General features: G+C 47.7%; 1 protein-coding gene across 6 annotated transcripts in view; it reads left to right on the forward strand.

Annotated features, from left to right (window-relative positions):
- Window positions 1-23,661, forward strand: part of TNIK (TRAF2 and NCK interacting kinase) — a 146,594-nt gene that overhangs the window by 8,787 nt on the left and 114,146 nt on the right. For all 6 annotated transcript variants that reach the window (XM_063167324.1, XM_063167328.1, XM_063167325.1 and 3 more), the window contains exon 2: window positions 17,737-17,802. In XM_063167324.1, the coding sequence (XP_063023394.1) occupies window positions 17,737-17,802 (66 nt within the window). The remainder of the gene's footprint in view (window positions 1-17,736; window positions 17,803-23,661) is intronic.

Raw genomic sequence — 23,661 nt, forward strand, 5'->3', positions numbered from 1 at the left:
GATGGGTGTGCAAGGCAAATGTTTCTGGAGAAGAACCAGAGGCCAAAGGAACAAAATGAAAAGGACTTTAAATGCATTTTCTAGCCATGCAGACAGGCTGTCTTCAGTGCAATAAATCTTCAGCCTTTATATATTGATTAGCTTCAGTAAATAGTGTGATGACTCTGCTCTTCCCATTGCTATTCTGTGGGGATCGGTGTGTTAGTATGGCTGAAGAGGCTATAAAAGCTAAATGGGATTCCAGTAGTGAGAGCCGTTTACAAATGCACTCCAAAGTGATCCTCACAGCCAGTGGGACTGTGTTGGACTGCTGTAGATGTAAACAGAATGCTCCACTGGTGACCAGGCTCCTAATGGCCGTGTTTTCTAATGGGCAAAGCTCTGTTCTCTGAGCCAAGTGTCCTCCAGTGCCCGTGCCCTGCCCTGGCAGGGATGCTGTCTGCCCCTGGTCCCTGGCTGGGCACCTGTCATGGACACATTCTGAAGAGGAGAGGCTGAAATATGGGGATCCCTGGCTAGAAAACAGAAAATGGCTGAAAATGCCCCTTTTTGCACCAGCCATGTAATAATTTCTTCAGCATTTGTATGATGCTGGGCATAATTTGAAGCAATTTTGCTTGTTAAGTTTTGCTCCTGCTCTTGGAGCCAGGTATGTGATGTGGCAGCCTGAAGGTGGTTGTGTTTGAGCTCTGGGCAAGCCCCAGATCCCTGAGCATTTGCTACTAAAAAGCATGGACAGAGCAGGAAGATGGCAGGAGCAGCATCTCATTGTCCTTATGGAGGATGGATGGATGGATGGATGGATGGATGGATGGATGGATGGAGAGCTGCTTTACCTGTTGCCATAGCTGGAAGCCCATCCAGAAGATTTCCATTGGCATCTCCCTGTTTTGTGGCTGCCTGTAACAACACCCTGGTGAAAGAGCTCTTCCAGAGGTGGTTTGGACCATGAGCTGAAATCCCAGGTTGCTCTGGAGACAGATGAAGGAAAGATAGGATGGAGCAGTTACAAAATTACCATAACAATGCACCTTTAATTCAGCTTGAAGGAAATAATTGAAGACTAGTTGTCACTTACGTTTGTGACCTCTGCCGGGATGACTCACACTGCAATATAATATGAGTCACTTGTTAATGATGGCCTGTTAAGGAGAAAGTGCCAAATCCCTGTAACAACTTCTGTAAAAGCCAGGATGGGTGTTCAGGATATTATTGCCTAGAAGTAACTGATACTCAAGAGCACTGAACACCTTGAGGTGGCTCTGGGTGACTCGGGTGTGAAAAGGCAAAGGTCCTGAGCAGAAATGCTGCTTCTTCTTTGGCCTTGGTTTGAAAGAGCCGCAGAACACGGTGTAGCTCTCCTCCCCAGTGCTGCCCTGACGTGCCCAAGGGTGGGGACCCTGATAGCTTTCCTTCCTGCCAGATGGCCCAGCTGGCCAGAGGCAAGTGCCTGCTGGTGGGACAGAGGCTGGGAGGGAGGGAAGGGGCTTAATGGGTGCTCAGCTCACCCATCAGATCTTTTATTTATATGTATTGTGTCTTCAAACCTCTACAGAGCATGGGCAGGGAGGTCTTGGAGGCATCATGGCTGTTGGGAGAAGGTGAAGGGAGCACTGAAACACTCTGTGGGAAGGTCCCTGGGGTAGCACTGATGTAGAGACCTGGGGGAGGAAGGTGAGGAGCTGCAGCCTGTGGTGCCATGCAGGGAGGGCTTGGCCAGGCACAGCTTCCCCCTGAACTCCTCGTCTCTGACGTGTGAGAGAAGTTTTTTATGGCCTCAGGAACTCGCCGGTGCTCCTGCAGCAATTGACTTGAGCACTCACTTGTTAATCATCTACCAGCTGTATTAAATGCTTCCTCTTACCGAGCTAGTGTTTTTCCTCAATAAATGAGATTTCACAATCCACAGAAGAAGTGAGAGGCTGGTGTGGAGATGCTTGTGACCAGGGGTAGGAGCTCACCAAGAAGTGACCAGCTCCTGTGCTGTGCTCCTGTCACCCCTGGGAGGGGGTTTCTCAATTGACAGAAGAATGATTTTGTCTGTAGTCAGGAAATTCTGTGAAGTGCTGACACCAGAAGTTAGCTTGGAAAAGGGAGTATTTTCCCCTCGATCTCATAATTGTAGAGAAGCATGGAAAAAGGTCTTCTGGAAAGACCATAATCCAAAGGGCAAATAGAAGACTTCAAGTAGCTTATTGAAAATTCAGAAGAAAAAAATGGAGATAAATGTGTGAGGCTCTGCCTACTCTCTTCCCCGAGTGATAAAACAGAGATCCCTGAGCTGCTTGTGCCATGCTTTCATCCTGCAGGTGAGAAGCTGCCTTCCCTCTCTTCTGCCACCTGCTCCAAGGTGTATCTTGCCCTCTGGGCTTTGCCTGGTGGCAGTCCAGACAGGACTGGTGCCCATAGAGGATCCTGCTGCCTTAGGCAGCACCTGTGTGGGCACAAGGAGGCAGGAGGGTGGTGGTGAGGGGCTGTGGAGGAAAGGGATGAGGAGGAATGGACCTGAAGGAAGAGAAATTTACTCTTGGATGTTCCTATCAAGGCAGTCTAAGGCAAGCAAAGGACATTGAATGTACGTGTTGGTTGCATGGCAGAAAATTGTGTTTAGGACCTTAGGAATAGCTCTCTGTGAGGGGTGGGGGAATGAGACTTCCTGAAGAGAAGCTGCCAGCACAGTGGAACCCAGATCTTGAGCACATCTGTGTTTTGTCTTGCTCGTTTGATAACGATCACCCACTTCTTTATCAGTTCCTGCTTTAGCACAGTGCTCCTGCTGCTGTGGGAGCTCTCATCATGCCTCTTGAATAGGCAGAAGTTCATCATCTGATGGAACTGGAGGCACACCTTGCAGGTGGGCAGACCAAACCCCCAAAAATGGAGCAGTGTGGTTGACCAGCGAGACAGGGCAGAAGTTCAGAGGTGAAGCTGGTTTCTCAAGGCCCTTTCACCATAAATGGTGGGTTTGTTTTTGCCTGTTGATGTGACCTCTTTGTGCTGCTGGTGTACAGCAAAGTGCCTGCACAGATGAAGTGTCCTCGAGAGAAGATGCAAAAGCTCTGCTCATTATCAGAAACGAGTGAAACTGCTCCAAGCTAATATGGCTGCCTAAAAATAGAAGTGGTGTTAGGGGGAAGGGCTGTCTTCTGTGTTCATTTGCCCTTGATTTTCATGACATTTTGCTGCTCTATATTGCGTGTCTTGTTCAGGAGACTGCGTGTCCTGGTCACACTGGAGTAATTCACAAGAATGTGTGCTTGTGTCAAAAAAACATCCTGAGGAGTCTGAAGAGCTTGTTGGGGGTTTATCAGTTAACTGGCAGAATGCAGTTATTCAGGTTTATTCCCTCATCCTCCTGCCCCTCTTGTGTCCCTTGCTGTGATCCTGAAGCCTTTCCTGAAGGAGTGGGAGGCCTGAAGAAGGGGATGTGGCTGACAGTGAGGCTCTGGGATGGGTGCTGTGAGGTGGTGGTTGCACAGGCCATCCATCATGTGCAAACCTTGCCAGAGAGGACACTCATACCTCAGCTGAAGGTTGCAGCATCTACTTTGCAGTTAAGCGGAAAAAAAAAAAAAAAAAAAAAAAAAAGGAGAAAAAAAATTACTTATGAGACTTAATTACTGAGTTATTGTTATTCAGTATTTAAAGCCCAAGTTTCATAACTGCCTTGTGATATCAGCATTCATGTTCTTTGTCAGTATTATGCAAGCAGCTCACCTTGTGATCATGGAATACTGAAAAGTGCTTTCTAATGCTCACCCTCGTTTCTCAACGAGTCCATAAAACCTCTTCTGCTTTCCATTAATTATGGAACAATGGAGCATTTTCCTCTTGAAGGGAGCTGAGCCTTTTTTGTTTTTTCTTCAAGTTCTTGAGCCAGCTGCTCCTCTGAGATGTGTCTGTTCCAGAGTGGACGTATCTCCTGTCCTTCACTGCATTGTCTTTTGCCACTGGGGAGAAAGCAGGAGGTTTGTGGGCCAATCTTAGGGGCAGAGGTCTTGCTCTGCTGAAGCAGTTCCAGCTGGTGCTTGGCTGTTTCTGGCCCTGCTGTGGTTGGTGTGATCTGCCTTCAAGGTTAACTGAGGCAGCTGGGAAAGATGGGAGCAGGTCCAATGGGGATAACTCAATTTCCTTCCCAAAAGAGCTGAAATACTGGCTTGCTTGTTGATATTCAGTTGTTTTCCAAGTGAGAGTTTGTTTAAAACCAGAAGAAGCCTTTCTGGCCCCAGCAGGAGCCGTGTTGTGAGACCCTGGCACTGCAGCTCTGGTTTCACCTGTGCCAGGTCTGGATTTTCCCCACCTTCCAGATTTTGCAGAACACTGAGAGCAGACCTCTAGTTTTCCTGCTGATCAGTCCAGTTCTGCCGCTCAGTGGCATCCAGAGAAAGGCTGGGACAGGGAGGGTTGTCCTGTTCTGTGGGGGTTGCCTGTGAGGTGGTTCTGCAGGTGGCTCTCCAGAGGTGGTGGGGTCTTGTGATGTTCTTGGGAGAGTCTTGAATGATTTCCTTGACTTAAGAGATGCAAAATTTAATCTTCCCCCTGAGCTTTCTCGAGAAAAAGGAAATGATTGTTTTTTCCCTTCCCTGTAGGAGGAAAGGGTTCAGATGTTTCTCTGAGCCCAGATGTGGAGTGCTGAAGGGGATGTGTGCTCCCTGGCCAGTGCTGCTTCTCCATCCTCCGGACTTTTCCTCAGGTGCACTTCTGGAGATCCATAACTCTCTTCACATGCTAATGAGGACTTTACAGATAAGATCCCCTGTGAGGAAAGGAATGCTAGGACAGTCTCATAGCAGGGGAAATCAAGGTGAGGAGTGGTCAAACATCTTCCTTAGATTCACTCATGAGCCGTGCAGCCCCAGCAGAGCTCAGAGTAGAAGTCAGACCCTTTGGCCTCTCATCCCGTGTTGTGGCCATTAAACTCTGCTCTCCTAAGATTAGATAGCCTGTGGTTTTACTGTCTGCAAGCCTCGATGAGCAAATTCCTCTGAATAAATGCTTTTCTTGTACACTTGCCAACACTGAGTGATGTTTGGGACATGAGGGAAGGGAAATAACTTGCAGGCGTCAATTTTCAGGAGATGAATCAGATGAAGAGATGATACCTAACAGGTCTGAGCTGTTGGAGTGGCTCAGTGGTGAGGATCACATTCTGTGTCTCTGGTTTAGACTAAGTGATATGGGAAACCCAGGGTGCAGCTGTACCGCCAGCAGCTTACCATGAATTTGAATATTGCTGAACACTATCCATTCATGGATATTGCTGGACAACTGGATATTGCTGAACAATATCCAGTTCCTCTGGGTCTCTGGCAGGATGAGAAATGGCACTGGAGTTTGAGCCTTGGAATGGGTGCTAAAGGGATTGGAGTTGCATACTTGGTGTTACCCTGACCAAAAAGTCCATCCTGGCTTTGCATCACTTGCAGTCTGGGAAAGCTGATAGTTGAGGTGGTTTTCCTGCATAATGAATATTCCTTTTCAACACAGGTCTTCAGAGAAGGATTGCAGAAGCATCTTGGTGTTGCGGTAGTTTGTGTTTCTTGCTGCAGCCTGAGGCTGTAAGGTGGACCACAGCTCAGCTGAGCACATGCTGCCTTTGGCTTTCAATGAATCTGCAGCATCTCCCCTCCCTTCAGACCAGAGAGACAGTGATGGCTCAGCTGGGTCTGCCGAGAGGGATGAGGTGAAGCTTTCTGAGCATTTAGGGTGGCCTGGCAGAGTTTGTTGTGCTGTTTATTTTGCTTTCTGTGGGGTTGTGTTGTCGCTGAAGCACGTGGGTTTGACTTCTGGTTATGAGCATCCTTATCTGCCTCTGTAGCCATTAGCTCTCTGTCTTGCCCATGTGGGAAGCTGTGAGCTGCTTCATCCGATAAGGCTTCTCTTATCTCTTCTGCTCTTTATTGTGTAGAATTGAAATTACTCTAGGAACTATAAAAAAGAGGATGAGCCTGGGAATTGCAGCTGAGGAGTTGTGTTTCTCTTCCCTGCACAGACCAACGAGATGTCAATAGAAAGTTTGAATGTCTCCAAGCATCAGCCAAAGCTGAGTTCTTGGTCATGTATTATGTTAAGAGCAAAACATATGTCCTGAGATTTCCTTCCCTTACTTTGTGCAGCACCATCACAACACCACGTTTGGCCTTCTAAGCTCATCAGCCTGCTTGTGAAATATTCAGTAAAGCTGAGTTTGCATCACTGTCAGTGTGCTGCATCTTTTTGGAGTGACTTTGATCTTACTCCGTGCTGAGTAATTTACAGCCCTCTCCCTCTGCGAGTCTGGCCCTTGCAGGCTCCCTCGTTTCTCCTAATCGTAAGCATTTAAGTGGTATTAGAGCTGCTTATCCCCGTCTTGTTCTCTTGCAGAGTCATTAACACCTCTGCAAAGAAAGCGTCAAGCTGTAGTAAAGTCGGCTGGTGGCACTTGGCAGTGGTTTGGGTGGTTCCAGAGGGAGCAGGGGGCTGAGCAGGGTGTTTGGGAGGGATGCTGGTGGTGGGCTCACCCTTGGGAGGTGGTGTTCCCCTTCAGCCTGGGGTCAGGGCTCCTTTCTGGGTATTACAGCAGGCACCTCAAGCTTTTGTTGAGTTCTTCCCCCACCCCAATTCCCTAGAGGCCAGAAACATCCATCTCTCTATGTTTGCTGTGCCTCGTTCAAGGGCATGTCTCTGATGATGTCAGCAATTTTCTTTTCTGTTCTGTTACCTTTACAAAGAGATGTTCAAGGGTGATCCCACAGGAAGTCATCCAAGAAAACCCAGAGCTGGTTTTGCTCTTCACCTTGTCTGTGTTCCTGTGCCACAGTGGTCTGATCTGCCTCATGGCCATGGAGAAGTCCCACTCATTGCTTGGTCCTTGGAGCCAGTTGAGCTCTCCACTAATTAATGGGAAATTGTCATGCCTTACGTTAGGCTGGCAGGAAAAATTAATGGGGGTGAATAATAGCACAAGATACACGGGAATCAACGTTTTTCTCCTTGGAGGCTGTAGATGTAATCCACTTAATATTCTGTGGAACACAAGATTAATATTCTTCAGCATAATATATTTGAGGGCTTTTCTTTTTAGTTTGCTGGCAGAGGCATTGCTGCATTGCTAAAGCTGAGGGCAGGGGATTAGGAGGGGGGTGGGAAGGATGCTGACCCAACTTCCAGAGGATTCAGAAACAGAGAAATCTGGCTAGAGGAGATTAAACTTCTTCCTGGCTAGCAGGACTTTTATGCAAAAAATGCGTCTCACACTGGGACAGCCCCTGTTGAAAGCTGGTAGGGTGTCTTTCAACTCTCTGGATGCCTGAATTATTGGGGAACAGGTCTGATTTGCTTGGACTGTGTGGTGTGACTCTGCTGGTGGGCTCCCAGTGCAAAGCTGGTGCCTGCAGAGTGTGGAAACCAGCCCCAGCCTTGCACTTGTCCTCCTTCACAACAGAGTTTTGCCATGATTTAAACTCATAGAGCTGCTAAGCTTCACAGAGGTTCCTTTAAAATAATAATAAAGCAAATCCCCTGTTCTTTTTCTTTCACAGGATGGAAAGAATGCAGTGGGTTGCCAAGCTTAAAGAGGAGTAGATACAGCAGAAATAAATAAATGAAGACCATTTATTTAAAGTTGATTAATCTGATATGTTCGTAGTTTTCTAAAATAAAATCTAGCCCCAGAGAGTTTGGCAAATCAAATAACAATAACGGCAGTTAATTTAGAAGCAGTTACTAATGTTTCTCATCCCCTTTTCAGATCCTTAAACACTCATGATTAATCTCACATCCTATGACTGTGGGCCAGATCCTCGTGGGGATGTGCACTGTGTCTCTTGGGATGAAGGAGGTGGGTTTGAAGAGCTGACCCCATTTCTGAGTATGGGAAGGACTGAAGGGCTCAGAGGAGTGGCTGGTGGTTGCTGGCACCTTGTGCCTCCAGGAGGAATAGTTCTGATTTTTCAGTTGAAATTCCAATTATTATGGGCTTCCCCACCTGCTTTGTTTTCCTGTCTTGTACTGGTCTTCAGCAGGCTGGTCCCTGTGGTCTTACAGAGCTTGCTTAGCTGCTGTGTGTGTGTTTATGTTAACAATTCCAGCCTGCTTGTGTGAACTAATAAAAACTGGTGGGGCTCTGCAAGAAGCCAGATAATGTCACAGCTGGTTCCAGGGACCAGAGCTGGCTCCCAAGGCAGGGAGGTGTCATGGGGCTCCAGTTTGACCTGTGGGTCAAATAAAGCAAAATATGGTGGTTGGACTTATGGGACATCAAGATGATTTGCAAAGCAAAACCTGCACATGCTCGTGGGGTGTCTGGGGGAATGGTCCCTCACCTCGTCTCATCTAATGCAGATATCAAATGAGCTAAACTAAATAATGTGTGTGCCCCTGCCAAGTTTAGTAGTTCAAGACATTGGGGTTTGAAATAAAAAGCATCTCCTTCAATTTCCTAGTGTGTTTCACAATGTAGGAAGCCACCAAGAAATACAGAAGACTTGCTATAGGAAATACTTCACACCCTGGCAAAAAAAAAAAAATCTTGCAAATCACTTCAGCAACTGTGGACCAACCCTGATTTTAGGCTTTTTTTGGGCATGGATCAGGCAGGAGCTTGATTTTTGCTGTGGAACCTTGTTTTACACCCAGTTTGAGTGTCTATCATAACCAACCTTTTGGACTTCCTGCTGGGTCATTTCACAGCCTGTGAAATGTAGGAAGAAAGGTGAGAAGCCTTCCTTTCCCCTTCCCCACATCTTGTTAACTCTTGGGTGAGCCATGTATTTCTAAATTGAAACATGCAAATTAGTACAAATTTGATAATGTTTTAGATAATTCTGCTGATTTGTCAAGACAATTCAATGTAAAAGTGAGTTTATAATACAAGGTTTTGGCATCTTGTTGATATAGTTGTGGAGTTTGGGATTTTTCTACAGTCTATGCTGCAGAGTTCTGCTGAGTAATTTAAAGTGATTTGTTCCCCGTATTGTCCTGGCTTGAAACTGCTGCCACTGGGGAGTTATCTGCATTTCTTGCTAGCCAGCCCTTGTAGAGCCAAGTGTGAGCAGCTGATGACAAGTGACAGGCTGTGGGTAAACTCCTTGAAAAGCACAAAACCAGCAGATAACTCCATCTCCAGATGATCTGTGAAAACTGGGCTGATGTGAGAAACTGAATCCAGCAGGGGAGGTGGTGTTTCTCCAGACATGTGTACAGGGACAGGAAAATATTGAAAAGTAATGGCAGCTGCTTTAATCTGGGATTCAGGGATTTCTGGAATGCTTGCCTACATGCCTGGCTGTGTGTTGGTTGTTGCACAGATCCCTGCTGTTGAAGGCTGTAGTCCTTGGGTTGTTGATGCTGCAGCCCTTTCATCCCTGACGAGATTTCTGATAACTGAAAAATGGGCATAAGAGGTGCAAAACCATCCTAGTTTAAGAAAGCAAAAGGTTTTAAGATTGCTTTTCTTTTCTTGCTCCAAAATGCAAGAGAGTGAGACATTCTCCTGTTTTAAGCCATCTCTCTGGGCACAACTCTCACTGCAAGGAGGGAGCAGGGCTGTCATTTCTTGGCAAAGGCGGTCCCAGATGGTGACCCCAGCCCTCCTGTGAGGGCTGCAGGAGCTGGAGTGTCCTGCAGTGCCTCAGGAAGGTGCAGACTGGCTTCTGTCACCCCTGCAGACAATGCCACAAGCGTGTCCTGCTGTTGGAGACTGAATGTTTGTTTGCCTGTGTGTGAGAGGGTGCTCCCTTCTCTTGGCACGAGCTTGGCACCAGTTGTGCTTTACACAGTGCATCTCCAGGAGTGGGATGTCAAGGGGCTGCAGTTCCCAAAACAGCTGCCTTGGTAAGTGATTAAACCAACTCCTCCAAGAGCCCATAAACCTTTGACAGCGTTCAGTGGCAGGTAACGACTTCAGCTTGATGCAAACATTTGCTGGCCAAGGTTGAAACTCTCTTTCTCAGAGGGGTGAGATCTAAACATTTAGGAATAATATCTTACTGGTCTGAAACTACATGAATGACTTCCAGTGAGGAGAGCATCCAGCTGCTGTGCTCTAATTGATGTCTGCATCTGAAGAAGCGTGGTACAATAGTGGTAGTGACTTCAGATCTTCTGGGGGCTATAGATGTGATTTATAATTGGCACTGCAGCTTTTTAGAGACACTGAGCTCAGCCAAGCCTTTTATATATTGCCTTGTTGGAGTTGTGTGCTTGAATTAGGCATATGTTGAAGGGGTTGATGGCGCTGAGGCTGCATTCATCTAGCAAGGCATTGAAAACCTTGGGGTTCACTTAGCTTTTGCTGATGCTTCTGGTGTGATTGGCTTCTGGCTCTCCTGGATGAACAGTCTGCTGTGAAACTGGGAGGTGGGCTTGTCATACAGCTGCAAACAATTCATGGAGTCTGTCCTGGTGATGTATGGAATGTGCTGTGGAGCTTTAAAGGGGTGAGAGGAATGGCTGCTTTGGAGGGAAATTAACTTCAAATGAAGAACAAGTACAGTTGTGTTGTCTTGAGGGTTATTGAATATCTCAGCATTTCCTTACCATGCTGAGGCTCACGGAGGCCAAATGTTCATTTTCATTAGCCTCAAGTCAAAACTCACTGCCTTTTACTCAAATGACATCAGGAGAGATGAACTCACTGTGTTGTGAAGGAGTGTCAACAACTCTCCATGCTTTTGAAGGAGTGGGAAGGAGGCTTGGACCTTTGTTTTGATTAATGTAAATGTGTAGCTTGTGGGTGGCTTTTCCTTGGCCTGGACTGCTCTGACATGCTGGAGGAAGGTTAATTTACATATGTCATTGTTGTCCTCTCCTGGTATCACTAGTGCATCTTGGTCTGTGGGACCCACCATTTGCAGTGCTATAACTGCATCATTTTGGTTGGAGAAAACCATTTTTTTTCCAGGTCAGTATATATGTGTTCCTTACAGGCTTAGAGCTCCCACATTTCATATTTATGGAGAGGGTACAGAATGGCTGCTTTTTCTTTTGACGTGCTAGAAAGGAGAAACTAGGTCAGAAGAACTCTAATTTTGTGTGTGCAGGTTTGAGTCTGTGAGCAGGAAATCTGGAATACTCAGTTTATTGTAGCTGCAGTGGCTTGGCCTCTGCAGAACCAAATGGGAATGAACTGTCTATGTGCATAAGGGATTTTGTATTTTTCTTCCCTAAGCACTGGTGTTGGCTATTCCTCTGCTGGCTGGGGGCTACAAATCTACACTTACATCCTAAATTGAACAGGTAATAGTTGAAGAAGTAATACAGTTTTATTGACTGAAAAGCCCAATGTGGCGATTAGTCCTTATTTAATTTTGCTGCTGCCAGCTATTGGCAGGTCTTAACATTCTGGAAAGGAAAGAGACGCTCACATGGTGGCTGGAGCTTTATTGCAGTGAGAAACTGGAGAGGAGAGTGCTGGAGACCTGGGAGAGAGAGTGGATTTATGGTTCAGGAAGGGGGAATGGACAGAGCACAGATGTGGCTCTCAGGGGGAATGGACAGAGCACAGATGTGGCTCTCAGTGGGGCCTGGAAGAGCATCTCCTGGTGAGATGCTGCACAGGATGGTTCAAATAGATTTGTAAACAGCCTTCTCAACTGTCCAGGGGAGAAATTTCTGTTAATAACTTTCCTTCTGTTAATAACTTTGCCTTGAGAGCAGTTTTTCTTACGCTGCGTAGTAATGCTGTTTCTTGACAAACATCTTCTTTTAAGCTACGGAGCTGGGTGTTTGGGGGTGAGGGAGGACAAACTGCTTCTCCAAAACGAAAACAAAGCCCTCGGGGAGTTCATTATTACCCTTCCAAGTGGAGCAGCTTGTATTGCTTGAGTGGGCAGGAGGTGCAGTGGTAGATGGCATTGATGATAGCTTGTTTTGTGAGTCTCTGGATGGGTGGGCGAAGGAGGGGAAGGTACCAGAGCTAGCAGGAGAAGGCGTGAGATTAAACAATCCCTGTGAGGGCTGAGGAACATCCAGGAGTCCAGCACGGTTCTGCTCCATTGCTTGGCTTTTATCTCAGAAATACCTGTGCAGCCTTTTGAGGTTTTTTGCACTGCTTTAATTAATGGGCAGCCTTAGGGCTATGTCTGTGTGATTGAAACTTGAAAAAGTCATGTCCCCAGCATCTTTTTTAGAAAGTTGCCAGTGACTCAGTCAGTATTTTGTTGCCTTGGCCTCTGCCTTCCTGCTTTGTTTGCTGCTGTATTAACAATCCTCTGCTGGCTTGTGCAGTCCATCTTCACATTACTCACAGGGCTGTTAACTAGAAGTGCCTTGGAGATGGAGACAGCCAGCTGATTACTAAAAAGCAGCTGTGTCTTCAAGTGCTCTTCAAACCCCTCTGTTTTTCTCTGAACTGAGTGTCATTTGGGGTAACTTCCCCAAGGTAATCCAGACCTTGTTTTGTCACACAAGTGCTTCAGTTCCTGCTGTAGAAGCCAGTGCAGAAAGTGCTGCAGAAGGAGTGAAATTATGCCCCTTCAGAAGGAATAGCAGGGGAATTTGTAGAGCTTGGGGTTACTGGGGTCCTGATGGCTGGGAGATTGATGGCTGTTTACAGAGTTTCTAAAGCTTCCTGCTAATATGAGAGGTGGCTTCACAGAGTATGGCCCAGCCAGCATTTGGCCTTGGGGAAATGGAATCTGGGCAGGTGTACAGTGTGAGAACAAAAGGCTTCATCCTTGTACTCATCCCTGGCAGTGGTGCTTTGCATAATCAGGAATGTTACTCTGATGGCAGTTTTTGCCTATTGAGCTCTACTGCTGAAAGGCTTTTCTGTCTCCCCTGCACTCCTTGCAAAACCTTTCTCACATTCTCAATCAACGATCTTTCTCTTCTGGCTGGAGCTTGGTAGGGTTGGAAAACTCAACTTTCTCCAGGCAATTGACACCTCAAGACAACCCCTTGGGTTGGCAGTGCTGCCATGCCAAGCTGTGTGGTGCCAGGTGGGATTATGGTTTTCCTGGGCTGTCTGGGCAATTGCCATTAGTTTACAAGAGCCAGCTTTTTGGGATGAATGGCCCTCTGGTGCTTCCCAGTGCCAAAGTTTCTCTTTGTAACTCCCAGGAGTTGCCTAGGCAGAGGCACCTGCCCGCAGACAGAGCTCCCTGGGTCTCGTGTTGAGGGTGATGAGTAAATGGCTTTGTAAGCCTGCTTTGTTTTTTGTGGGATCTCCTGTTGAGGCTGTTTTATGATGGAGATGTAAGGCAGAGGCTCACAATATCCTGATGCTTGGGAGCATTAGTGCACAGGCTTTATCTTTTGGTGGAGATTAAAAAAAACTCTTGTGATGCCGCAGAGCTGCTTTAGCTGATTGGAGCCTGGGGACACTCCTCTGTTACTGACCCGTAACTCTGCTGCCTCTGGTTACACACTGCTTTTTCTTTCTCTAGGGTTGTAACATTTGCTTAATGACTGGGTAGCTCCATGATTTTTGGCTGGAAGTTGTCATTAGCTGCTAGAATTGGGGGACTAAGCGCACAATGATTGCAGAGGCTCCAATCTCTGATTTCCCCTCCCGTGCATCCACTGCAATCGTGGTTTAATTGGTGTGCCCCTGGGTTCCCCTCTCCTGAGCATCTTTCCACTGTCTCCTCATGTAACCCTTCCTGTTACATCCCCTTTGTGTGGGCTACAAGAGAGAAAATTGAGTCTCCTTCAAGGGAAACAAGCAGATTTGGTGTACAGGCTGTGGGTAAATATTTCTCATGTTCATGGACACCTGCATAGTGGTATTTAAAGATGGCTAACTTGTGTTCTGCTCACCATAGCCAACACTGATACACACCTGCAGGCCTTGGCCCTCAGGTGACTTAGCCCTGGGTGTGGATACTGCTCTCTGAATTGTCTCCTCAAGCAAAGTGTTGGCTGTTGTGTGCCTTGGACTTGTTGGGACATTGTGGTGTGGGCAAGGACATCTCTCAGCTTTAGTTCTGTGGGTTAGGCAGAAGGAAAGGAGCAGTTTTAACCAGGAACCTGCCAGCCCCACTGTGTGCTCCGTGCTGATAAGTCTTCAAAAGGGAGGCCTGTTTTGTTACTGAAATTTGAATGTATCCTGCTTTATCACCCACACACAGAAGTCCCTTTTCTGATAATGCACCAGTTTCAAATGCACTGTTTACTGAAATAAAGTGGCCTTTTTTGTCCTTACCCATGATATTGCTGGAAAGGATGATGCTTCTGTGTTCTTCTGTGTCTCAGATATGGTTTTAGCCACTGAGACGTTTGTGCCACTGATTTTCTTGTGAGATTAGGAGAAACATTAACAATTTCCCACTTGAATTTGAGCCTGTCCAGGCTTTACTTGTGGCAGCATGGCCATACCCTGGCACAAGAGGCAGTTCCAGGCATGTCCCAACCCATCTCTGCCTGGAGGAGCACTGGGTCTGCAGGTGCTGCTCTGAAACATTTCCCATCCCATGGGCAGATGAAAAGTCCTGTTGAGTGTTTTGTTGCTTTACAGAGAGAATGCTTTGTGGAGAGCCTGAGTTTGTGTTTTCTGGCACAAGCTCTGAGTAGCAGGGAGGAGGGAGGGACCCTACCTTAGTTAAAGGCATCTTGGCAAAGTCCTGGTGCTGCTACAGCTGTAAAAATCCTTTTCTAGTTAGAGTGAGGCTAATGTAGAGCTGAGAATTATTTGTGGGTTTGTCTCAGATGCTGTCTCTCTCCTCCCTGTTTTAAACAATGCACCTTCTTTGCCTAAACTAACAGCTCACCTCATTTTTTTCCTTTTTCTTTGTGGGCTTGTCATTCAGTGCAGCTGTCTGCAGTTACACGAGGTACAGTAGCTCTTGTGCAGGCATTCTGGGGTGTGGGAGGAATGGGTTGCAGCAGCCTTATCACCTGTGTGTCCCTCCTGCACTGAGGAGAGGGCATCAGCAGGCTGGGAGCAGCTGTGTGGGATGAGCTTTGCAGCCACCCCCAGCCAAGTGCTGCTGTGAGCCCTGATCTGCAGCACAGGCTATATTTGGTCTGAGATTATTCCCTGCTTGGCCTGGATTGGTCCTGGCTGGGGCTCTGCAGGGTGGATTTCTTTTTCCCCTGGCTAACATCACCCATGCTGTGTGCCTCTCTCTTTTTTCTCCCTCCCTGCCCTCTCCAGCCTGCCCGAGCTGCTCTGGTCCCTCCTGCAGCCTCAGCAGGGGCTTGGTGGGATGTGCAGGGACAGCCTATTCCCCAGCAGCCATTAAGATGCAAATCTCCTTTCTGTGCATCAATCGGTCCAGGGGAGGCCAGTGGGAAGCAGGGCTTTTTTTTTTTTTTTTTTTTTTTTTTTTTCTGGAAAGGCCATTAATAGCATATTATCCCTGTTTCTTGGGGAGAAGCTTTTCCCTTTAGCTGCCTGCTGGATGGGAGGAGGGCAGTGGGTCTGGGAGGAGGGATCCAGCCCCCTGTGCTCCCTGGCAGTGCTGGGGCTCCCAGTGTGCTGGCTGTGCCGAGGTGGCAGCAGTCAGGGGAGCAGTGTCACTCCTGGCTGTGCTGAGAGATGCCCAGTCACCTTGGCAATGCTTCTGGAAAAATGCCGGGGGAAAACAGGATGGAGAGGGGACATTGCAGCAGGGAAACTGCCTGGCTGGTGGGAGACAGGAGTGGAACTTGTGGGTGATGTGAGCTATGGGGAAAAGCCCTACCCTGGGCACAGTGACAGCAGAGGCAGTTGTGGATAGCATCCCAAACAAGTGATGGATGGACTCAGGCAAAGCTGTTGGAGCTACAAATGTGACATTTACACACATAAGACCAGTGAACCTGGGATGGTGGGATGGGGTGCTCTTGAGTTTTAGGATTTGTAGAAAGAGGCTGGAAAGCATATTGCAAAAAGGAATTCTTTTTATCAGAAATGGCCAGCTGCATCCCTGCATGTTTCTCCAAACCTCCTAAGCATATGCCCTAGGCACAGCTTTCTTCTGCCTTAATCTCCTAGTGAATATTCAAGAATAGATATACTTGTAGCACTGGAAAAGCCTCTTTCAGAGTTGTTTCAGCACTGCAGAGAACAACCCTTAGGAAAGAAACTCAAAAAATAAACAGCAGCTGCTGCCATGTTTCCCTGTCCCCACCTCCTCACCCACTGTGGAAACCCGGTGTCAGTTCCCTTTCCCATCCATTCCTGGCATTTCCCTGCCTGGTACCAAGGCAGCAAAACCCACAGGCTATCCCCAGCCAGCTGAGATGCTGCATGCTGGAAACCTGTTGTGCTGCAGCTTCACCTGTGTCTGGCCCAAGTGTGTGGATGCAGGTGTGTTTGTACATGTATGGTCTCCTCCAGCACAGCTTCCCTGCCCTTTGCTGCAGATTGTCCTGCTGAATCTGAGTGTTGCTCCCACCCTGGAGTACCCCAGGGTTTCCCAGGCAGCCTGAGGAAGCTGCTGATAGATGATGGAGGAGCAGGCAGAGGGGGGATGTGGCATTTCTGGATGATCAGAGTCATTATGTCACCCTGTCACGGAGCCGTGCCAAACCCCGGCTGCTCCACAGCAGCTCCTCGAGTTCCTGGCTGGGTGGAAAGCTGCCCCAGCCATATCAGGACTCAGATTAATTTACTTTTGTGGCCCTGTTAACTGGATGAACCTTGCTTCTCAGCTTCTCACAAAGATCCAGTGTTTGACTTTTGGACCCAGCAGCATCTTGAGTCCCTGCAGCTTCGTAATGAATGAACCCTCTGTGTCTGTAGTGGGGTGGTGGGTGTCCATCTCCTCTCTCCTCAGGAGTGCTGCTGGCTGATCCTCCTTGGGAGGCATCCCTGGGAGCTGGTATCCCTGGGTTCAATGGGATGCCAAGTCATCCAGCAGCTCGAGTAAACCCAGCAGGGAGGATGAGGATGGGTGGTGGTGTGGGAGGCAAGGTCACACACAGACCCCTGGGATGTCAGGATGCCTCCGCATCTGCAGCTTCCAGGGGGATTGTGCTCTCCAAAATTGGAGTGATGAGTACAGGAAAAGGAGGAGGAGCAGGAGAAGGGAAAAACCCACCCAGAGGAGAAAATAGCAGCAATGATTATTCCTTCTTTCTGTCTTTCCCCACCCTCCCTCTTATCTCACTGCTCGTATCATCTTTGGGCTGTGCTGGTGGGTGCACGAGTGTGTGTGACTGCACTTCCCCTGGCTGGGCACATGCCAAGTGCAGGGGGTGTGGGAACAGGGTTTCCTGCTTTGTTGCCACCTTTACAAGGTGTTGTGTCCTCACATATAGCATTGCCTTGGAGCTGCTTATCTCAGCTGGCAAACTGGGATGTCAATAGCCAGGATGCACCAAACCAAAAATGGCCTTTAGACCAAGTAACACTAATGGTGCTGACCTCAGGAACAGACCTGGAAACCCCTGCTTTGAGCCCCAGAATGGCATCCTGCCAGTTGGCTTGTTTTATTCCAAAGCTGCATAAGAAAATCTAACTTTTAACAGGAAATGTTTGCTGTTGCATTTAAAGCTTGCCCTGAGTGTTCATAGATGGAGCAGATGACAGTCAAATGGATGGATGCTCACTCACAGGCACCTGCCTGGCATCTCCCAGGCCAGGTGCTGGAGGTGGGCAGCACCTGGCAGCTCTGTGCTGCCCAGAGTGCTGGGGCTGCCCACACAGGGCTGGCACCTGGACAGTGCCACACTTGTGCTCATTGTCCCTGTAATTCCCGTCTCTGGTCTGCCTGAAAACCTTAAACCACTCAAAACCCTTGTCAGAGAAATGCTGATCTTCATCAAACATTTATTTTTTCAGAAGTCTATAAATATTGCTTATTTAACATTCTTTCTCTTTTCTCCTAGGATCCTGCAGGAATCTTTGAACTGGTTGAGCTCGTTGGCAATGGCACCTACGGGCAGGTCTACAAGGTAAGAGCTCCTGCTGAAGTGATGCTGTTTGCCTTGGCTGGGTGTTGAACATGGAGCATCCCAGCACATCACCTTGACTAGGTCTGACCATTTCAAACCTGACAAGAAACCTTGCTGAGCTCTGACCCTTTGGTCCTGTGTGCAAGCACCGTGTAGCATACACAGCTCTTACAATAAGGAATTCACATTAGCTCTGAAACTGCCACAAGAAAATGAATTGCTTTTTTTTTCTCCCCCTTTCCCCCCAGTTGCTTTTTATTGATTAGATGATGAGGAGGGAGTGAGAAGTCTGTGCTTTAATAGCTAAATCTCGATCTCGTCTGAGAGCTGAGTTTACGGCTGCAATAGGCTGCCAAATGAGTTTGCTACAGTCTAGTGCTCTGCTTGCACACAGGCTGGTTGCCGTCCTTTCCACTGGCAGCAACCTGCTACAGGATTAAAAACACTATTAAAATGTTTTTATTAAGGTGCCTGTTACAGTCAGTAGGATTGCTTTAAGTTTTTCTAAACATCTAGAAGCAGCAATCCACATGAGAATAGTGAAGGGACTGTGGAGAGCAGGATTTTTAAAACATGAACATCTTTACAAGAATATTTAAAATGCCCTTCTCCTGTATTGTATCACCTGTCCCAAACACTTCTTAGCTTGGGGGATTTCCAGATATTGTTATCTTGGTGGGGTCTTTTTATGGACTGTTCTTGTGCATTTGGGGTGGGATTGAATTATTTCGAAGTCTGGGGTTATCTGTGTTTATATGTGGTGAGGAGTTGTTTCTTGTCATGGTTGCTTGAGGAATTTGCCAACTTTTATGGTTCTGCTGGGAGTCAGTTCCTCCCCTGGGCCTCATTCTCCAAGGAACTCCCGTGTGTGTGTGTGTGTGTGTGGGCACAAGTGCTGTGTACACGTGTACTCATGCGTGTGTGGGCACACAGGGAGCCTGTTTACCCGTCATGCCCGTGTTTCACTTTGACTACAGAAAAGAATATACTCATGTGCTCCTACTCTGTGGTTTTGGAGACACAGCTCTTGCTTGTCATGCTCTAAAAGCCAGCGGGCTGCCCCTGCTGTAGAGAGTGGTGTTCAAAGAGCCAAAATTCCCCCATCCTCCTGCTGCTGTAGACTAATCCTGTCAGTAGAAGGATCAAGGGATTGAAGCGAACCGAAGATGAACTGGAACTTCTGGAGTTTTAAATGTGCGAATGTTTGAACTGAAACAGATTTTTTTTTTAAAAAATAACAAAAACAAAGGAAAAACCGCCCCACCCCAAAGCTGTTCTTATCAAGGTTATATTCCAGGGAGCCTTCCCCTCTGGTATTCATTGTTTTCCCACCATGTGCTCCCTGCCACGGGAGCTCCCTTCTGAACTGTTTTTATTCTCAGCTGCTAAAATAACGGTGGAAGGTGACCTAATTTTAACTGGTTCATATTTCTAACAATCCGTGGAAACTATGTGCCTGTAACAGCCTTTTCAAAGCGTCGTGTGTTTTTGTGGAGAGCAAAAAAAGGAAATAAGCTGGTGCTGCTGGTTGTGCGGCTCAGCTGATCGGGTTTCCTCTTGCTGGGTTCAGTTCTTTCTGTGTGTTACCTCAAAGGGGAAAAAAACCGCCCAGAAACGTCCCAAGTGTAGGCTGAACGTTTCTGTGTTCCTTTCCCCCGTGCTGTACAAGGGGAAAATCCTCCTGCTAGCTGTTTTTAACGTGCTGGAGTGGCTGGATTGTCCTCGGTGTGATTCACGTGGTGCCGGTGCCAGACGGGATGGTGACGGGGGTGGAGGGGAGAACGCTGCTGTCCAAACCAAATTAGTAACTATTGAGGTATGAGCTCAGGCTAAGCCTGACTCCACAGCTCTCCCTTAAACTGGAGTCCTGGAGTAGCACACGGCTCTATAAACAAAAGGAGACTTTGATATAAAACATACATAACTGTTTATGGTGTCCCACCCTAAAACCCAGCGTGGAAATAAGATCTCTGCCATTCTTTTTCTCCAGATACCACCGCTGTATTTATCTCTTGCAGCAAAACAAATGGATCAACTTTCAAGACACACAGACCTTCTGGCTCCATTCTAAATCAGCCCTCAGAAGTGATCCATACCTAGGAGCAGTGTCCTCTGTAATTAGATGGTTGTTCCATTCCCATTTCCAAGCCCTTCTCAGGCAGGGCTGGACTGTTCACAGAATCATTTAGTTTGGAAAAGGTCTTTAAGCTTGAGTCCAGACAATAACCCAGCACTGCCAAGCCCACCATGTCCCTAAGTGCCACAGCTACCCATCTGTTGAGTCCCTGCAGGGATGGTGACCTACCCCTGTGTGCTGTGTTACCTGAGGTGCACCTTTGCTCCCCTCCTAGAGGCTGCTGCACCTCTGGTTGTGTTTTTGGGTTCTGGTGCTGGCTGCCAGCCCGAGCTCTGCAGGTCCAGCCCCTGTGCTCTCAGCCAGGAGCAGTCACCTGGTGAGCATCACCCCCCTTCTCATGGCTGGTCCCTCTCTGGAGCAAGAAAAGCAACTTTGCTGTTGGAAAGAGGCAGAAGTGAGATGTTTATTCCAGGCAGGGGATGATGTTTTATGTCTGTGTGCTGCAGCCTTGATGTTTCCCCTGGAAGATCTGATACAGCAGCAATGTCTGACCCTTCTTCATGGCCACGTTTGTGCTGGAGATTGCAGGTGTCCTGGTGAGGACCATCTGGCCTGCCCAGGACCTGGGGGGAAAACGTGCAAGGTGCAAACTTCCCGTTGATCCCATGGGATAAAGGGCATGGTTATGTTCTTACAGCTGAACGATCTCACAGGTTGAGGAGCCTGAGAAGTGTCTGGGGGTGCCGCAGCAACAGGAGCCCTCAGGGAGCAGGGATTCATGGAGCCTCAGCATCTGCTGTGTTGGAGAGGCGGGGAGCCCCTGGCACAGCACAGCACATGCCTTCTCCTTGCTGGTGGGAGGAGAGCTGTGTTGGCCAAGCCTGGAGCACCCTGAGAGCTCCCACAAGGAGGGCACCACTGCCAGAGCCTGAGCACTGGGGTGCAGCTGCTGCTGCTGCTGCTTTGATCCTGCTTTCTGGGTCGTGGTCTGAAGATCCCTTTCAGGTGGTTCACTGTGCTCCTGTGAATCAAAGCCTTGTTTTCTGAGCCTTGTGCTCGAGGCAAAGGCCATGGGTTCTGTTTGACCTCTGTATTTGCAAGTAAAGGTCTTCCTTTGCTCAGAGCAGCAGGTTAAAATATCCCTTTGGTTCTTCCCAGTGACACCTGGGCACTGCAGGAGCCCTCAGCACAGACCTGCTCTGCTTTCACTTCTCTAACCCCAACCATAAGCTCCTCACTCTGGAAAAATGCAGAGAGAAATACATTCCTTGTTCGTGCTTAACAATCTCCTGTGAATAGCTCAATTTTTATTTTAATGAGGGACTGCACTGGTGATGATTTATCTCTCTAATTGAGTCGAAAGCTTTTCTTTATTTTCTAATAATCCTGCATCTAATGTTACAGATTGTAAACTGGTTTTGATGAAAGACTGAGAACTTGCTAGCTGCTGTGCCAGACATTGTTGCAGTAGTGAATTTTTGTGTCCTTGGATTTTATTTTTTTATAGGTATTTAAGGAAATGACTATCAGGAATACAATGAGTTGGACTTGGGGAATTAAGCCTTTGCCTCACTGGTTTTTAGCTGATGGCTGAAAGCAGCTCTAAACACAAAACTCACTAGGACTCTTCAGAGCATTATCTAAACTGTGAGGAAATGCTGCTTTTATGTCCCAGAACATTATTATTGCTGTTTATTTCTACTCTGCATGGGAGCAAACAAATACTCCTTAGAATACAGTGTGTGCTTAGATTGCCTGGGTAGATCAGGGCCATAAGCAGTGGGGTGTCCAGCACCAATAAAGAGAGGAGTTCAAAGGAAAAGGACACTGGGCTACTCAGAAATACCTGCCCAGTAGATGGGTGCAAAGCCTGGGGACACACCCACTGACTGTGCATTGGGTAAGTGGAAAACCAGAGCAATCCCTTCAGTGTTTTTATGGACTTAGCTGTGGCCCATGGATGGTGTCAGCCAGGAAGGATTTTGATGCAAACCTTCACAGTAGTGAGAAAAAGAATCAGGAAATAGATGAGATGTAACCTTTGTACCTCTCATCTTGTGTGTTTTACAACGTGGAAGTAGATGATGTTGAGATTACAAATTCACGTGCTCCTTCCCCACTGTGCCAGGAGGACAGTGGTCATTAATGCCAAGTGCTGCTTCGCCTGGTTCCCTGGGATGTGGCTCTCCATTTGCAGCTCCAGCAAGGTTTTATTTTACAGAGTACAAGATAGAGTATGTGGGCACCTCTGTAACTGCACAATAACTATTGATTGCTTAATTATCTGGTAAATGCCATATAATCAGCGAGCTATTACCCAGCAATAGTCTGTGCTCTAATTTAGAGCGTGTGGGATCCACGTGCCGCCCGTGTCAGCTGTGCCCGTCCGAGGAGCTGCTTTACCATCCCCACCTGATGGGGCATGGCAGGGAATCACCCAGGGCAGGTGGAGCACCTCTGCAGCCCTCTGCCAGCCCAAGTGAGGCAGATGTTTGAAGGGAAGGTGGGTTTTGCAATTGCTTTTTGTTGTCTCTCTGTCTGGAGTACAATACACATGGGAAAAGATTGAAGAAATGCATCCCAGAGTCTTTAGTCAGGACTTATTTATTGCCTAGCTGGTATTTGCCAGAAGTCAGGCCTAATCCACCTGGAGGCAAATGCCCAGGTTTGACCTGGTAGGTGGAGATGTTGAGGTGTGTGGGTATTATAAAGTGAGTAAAATATTTGAAATCCAAGTCACCTGTTGCTGTAGAGCTGGGACAATTTGGTTGCTGAGACAAACCTGTGGGAATGTCCCAGGCACAAGCCTGTGTTTGACAGTGTTGTCTTGGAGTTTGCAGGTGCCAGAGGAGGGATAATGCATGTTCTGCACTCCTGGGTGCTTTCTGTGCACTCCATGCACAGTGGCATCCTTCCTCCTGGCATCCCCAGGCATTCCACCAGTGCAGGCTGGTGGGGTAGCAGATGAATATCTTAAAGAAAGACTATTAGAAGACTTCTTTTTCCTTTAACTTATTTTTGAGAAAACAGAGTGGAGTCTGTGCCGTGTTTAACTTGCCTGACATCTGTCTCAGTCTGGCTGCTGCTGATCAAGTGCTGGGCCTTTGCATGTGCCCTGGTGAGAACAGAAACTCTCCAGGTTCCTGGGTCATTAATAGGAGTTCAGATAATTAGCCTGAGTGAAGAATGACAGTAATTGTTTTTAATCATCAGTTGGTTTATTGTCTCCCTTTCTGAAAGGCTGATGGTCAATAGCTCGATAATTAATCACTGCTGCTTTACCCGTGTGGAAGAAGCCACCATGCTGCACACAATTAATATTTCCTGGGGATTGTTGCTGTAAAGAATGAACTGTAGTTTACATACACAGCTTTTATAGCTGCCGACTGACTGCTGTGCCTTGCTTGAGATGCCAGGCTGAATGTGTGCACACCAGTGCCTGCAGAGCGGGCTGTGCTGCCACACACCCTTGTCCCAACACCTGGCCTGATGTGCTGGTCCTGAGCACACCCAGGGCACCTGGTGCCCCCACTCACAGGCTGCTGAAGGAATTCAGAGCCCCATCATCCTGCAGTCTAAACAAGCAGCTCTAAGCCTAGACAGCTGTTGCATTTGAGGGAGCACTGTGAGCGTTTCTCTTTTCCCACCTTCGTGTTTATGAAATGAACTGTGATGTTGCAAGGTTGGGTGTGACTTGGGCATTGGTGGTTCTAGTGTTGTATCCTGAGCTTTGGGTCTTTGTTTTTTATGTTTTCAAGCTCTTCAGAGGCTGTTTTTGGTGC

The sequence above is a fragment of the Melospiza melodia genome, chromosome 12 (genome assembly GCF_035770615.1).
Source record: "Melospiza melodia melodia isolate bMelMel2 chromosome 12, bMelMel2.pri, whole genome shotgun sequence".
Classification (NCBI taxonomy): Eukaryota; Metazoa; Chordata; class Aves; order Passeriformes; family Passerellidae; genus Melospiza; species Melospiza melodia.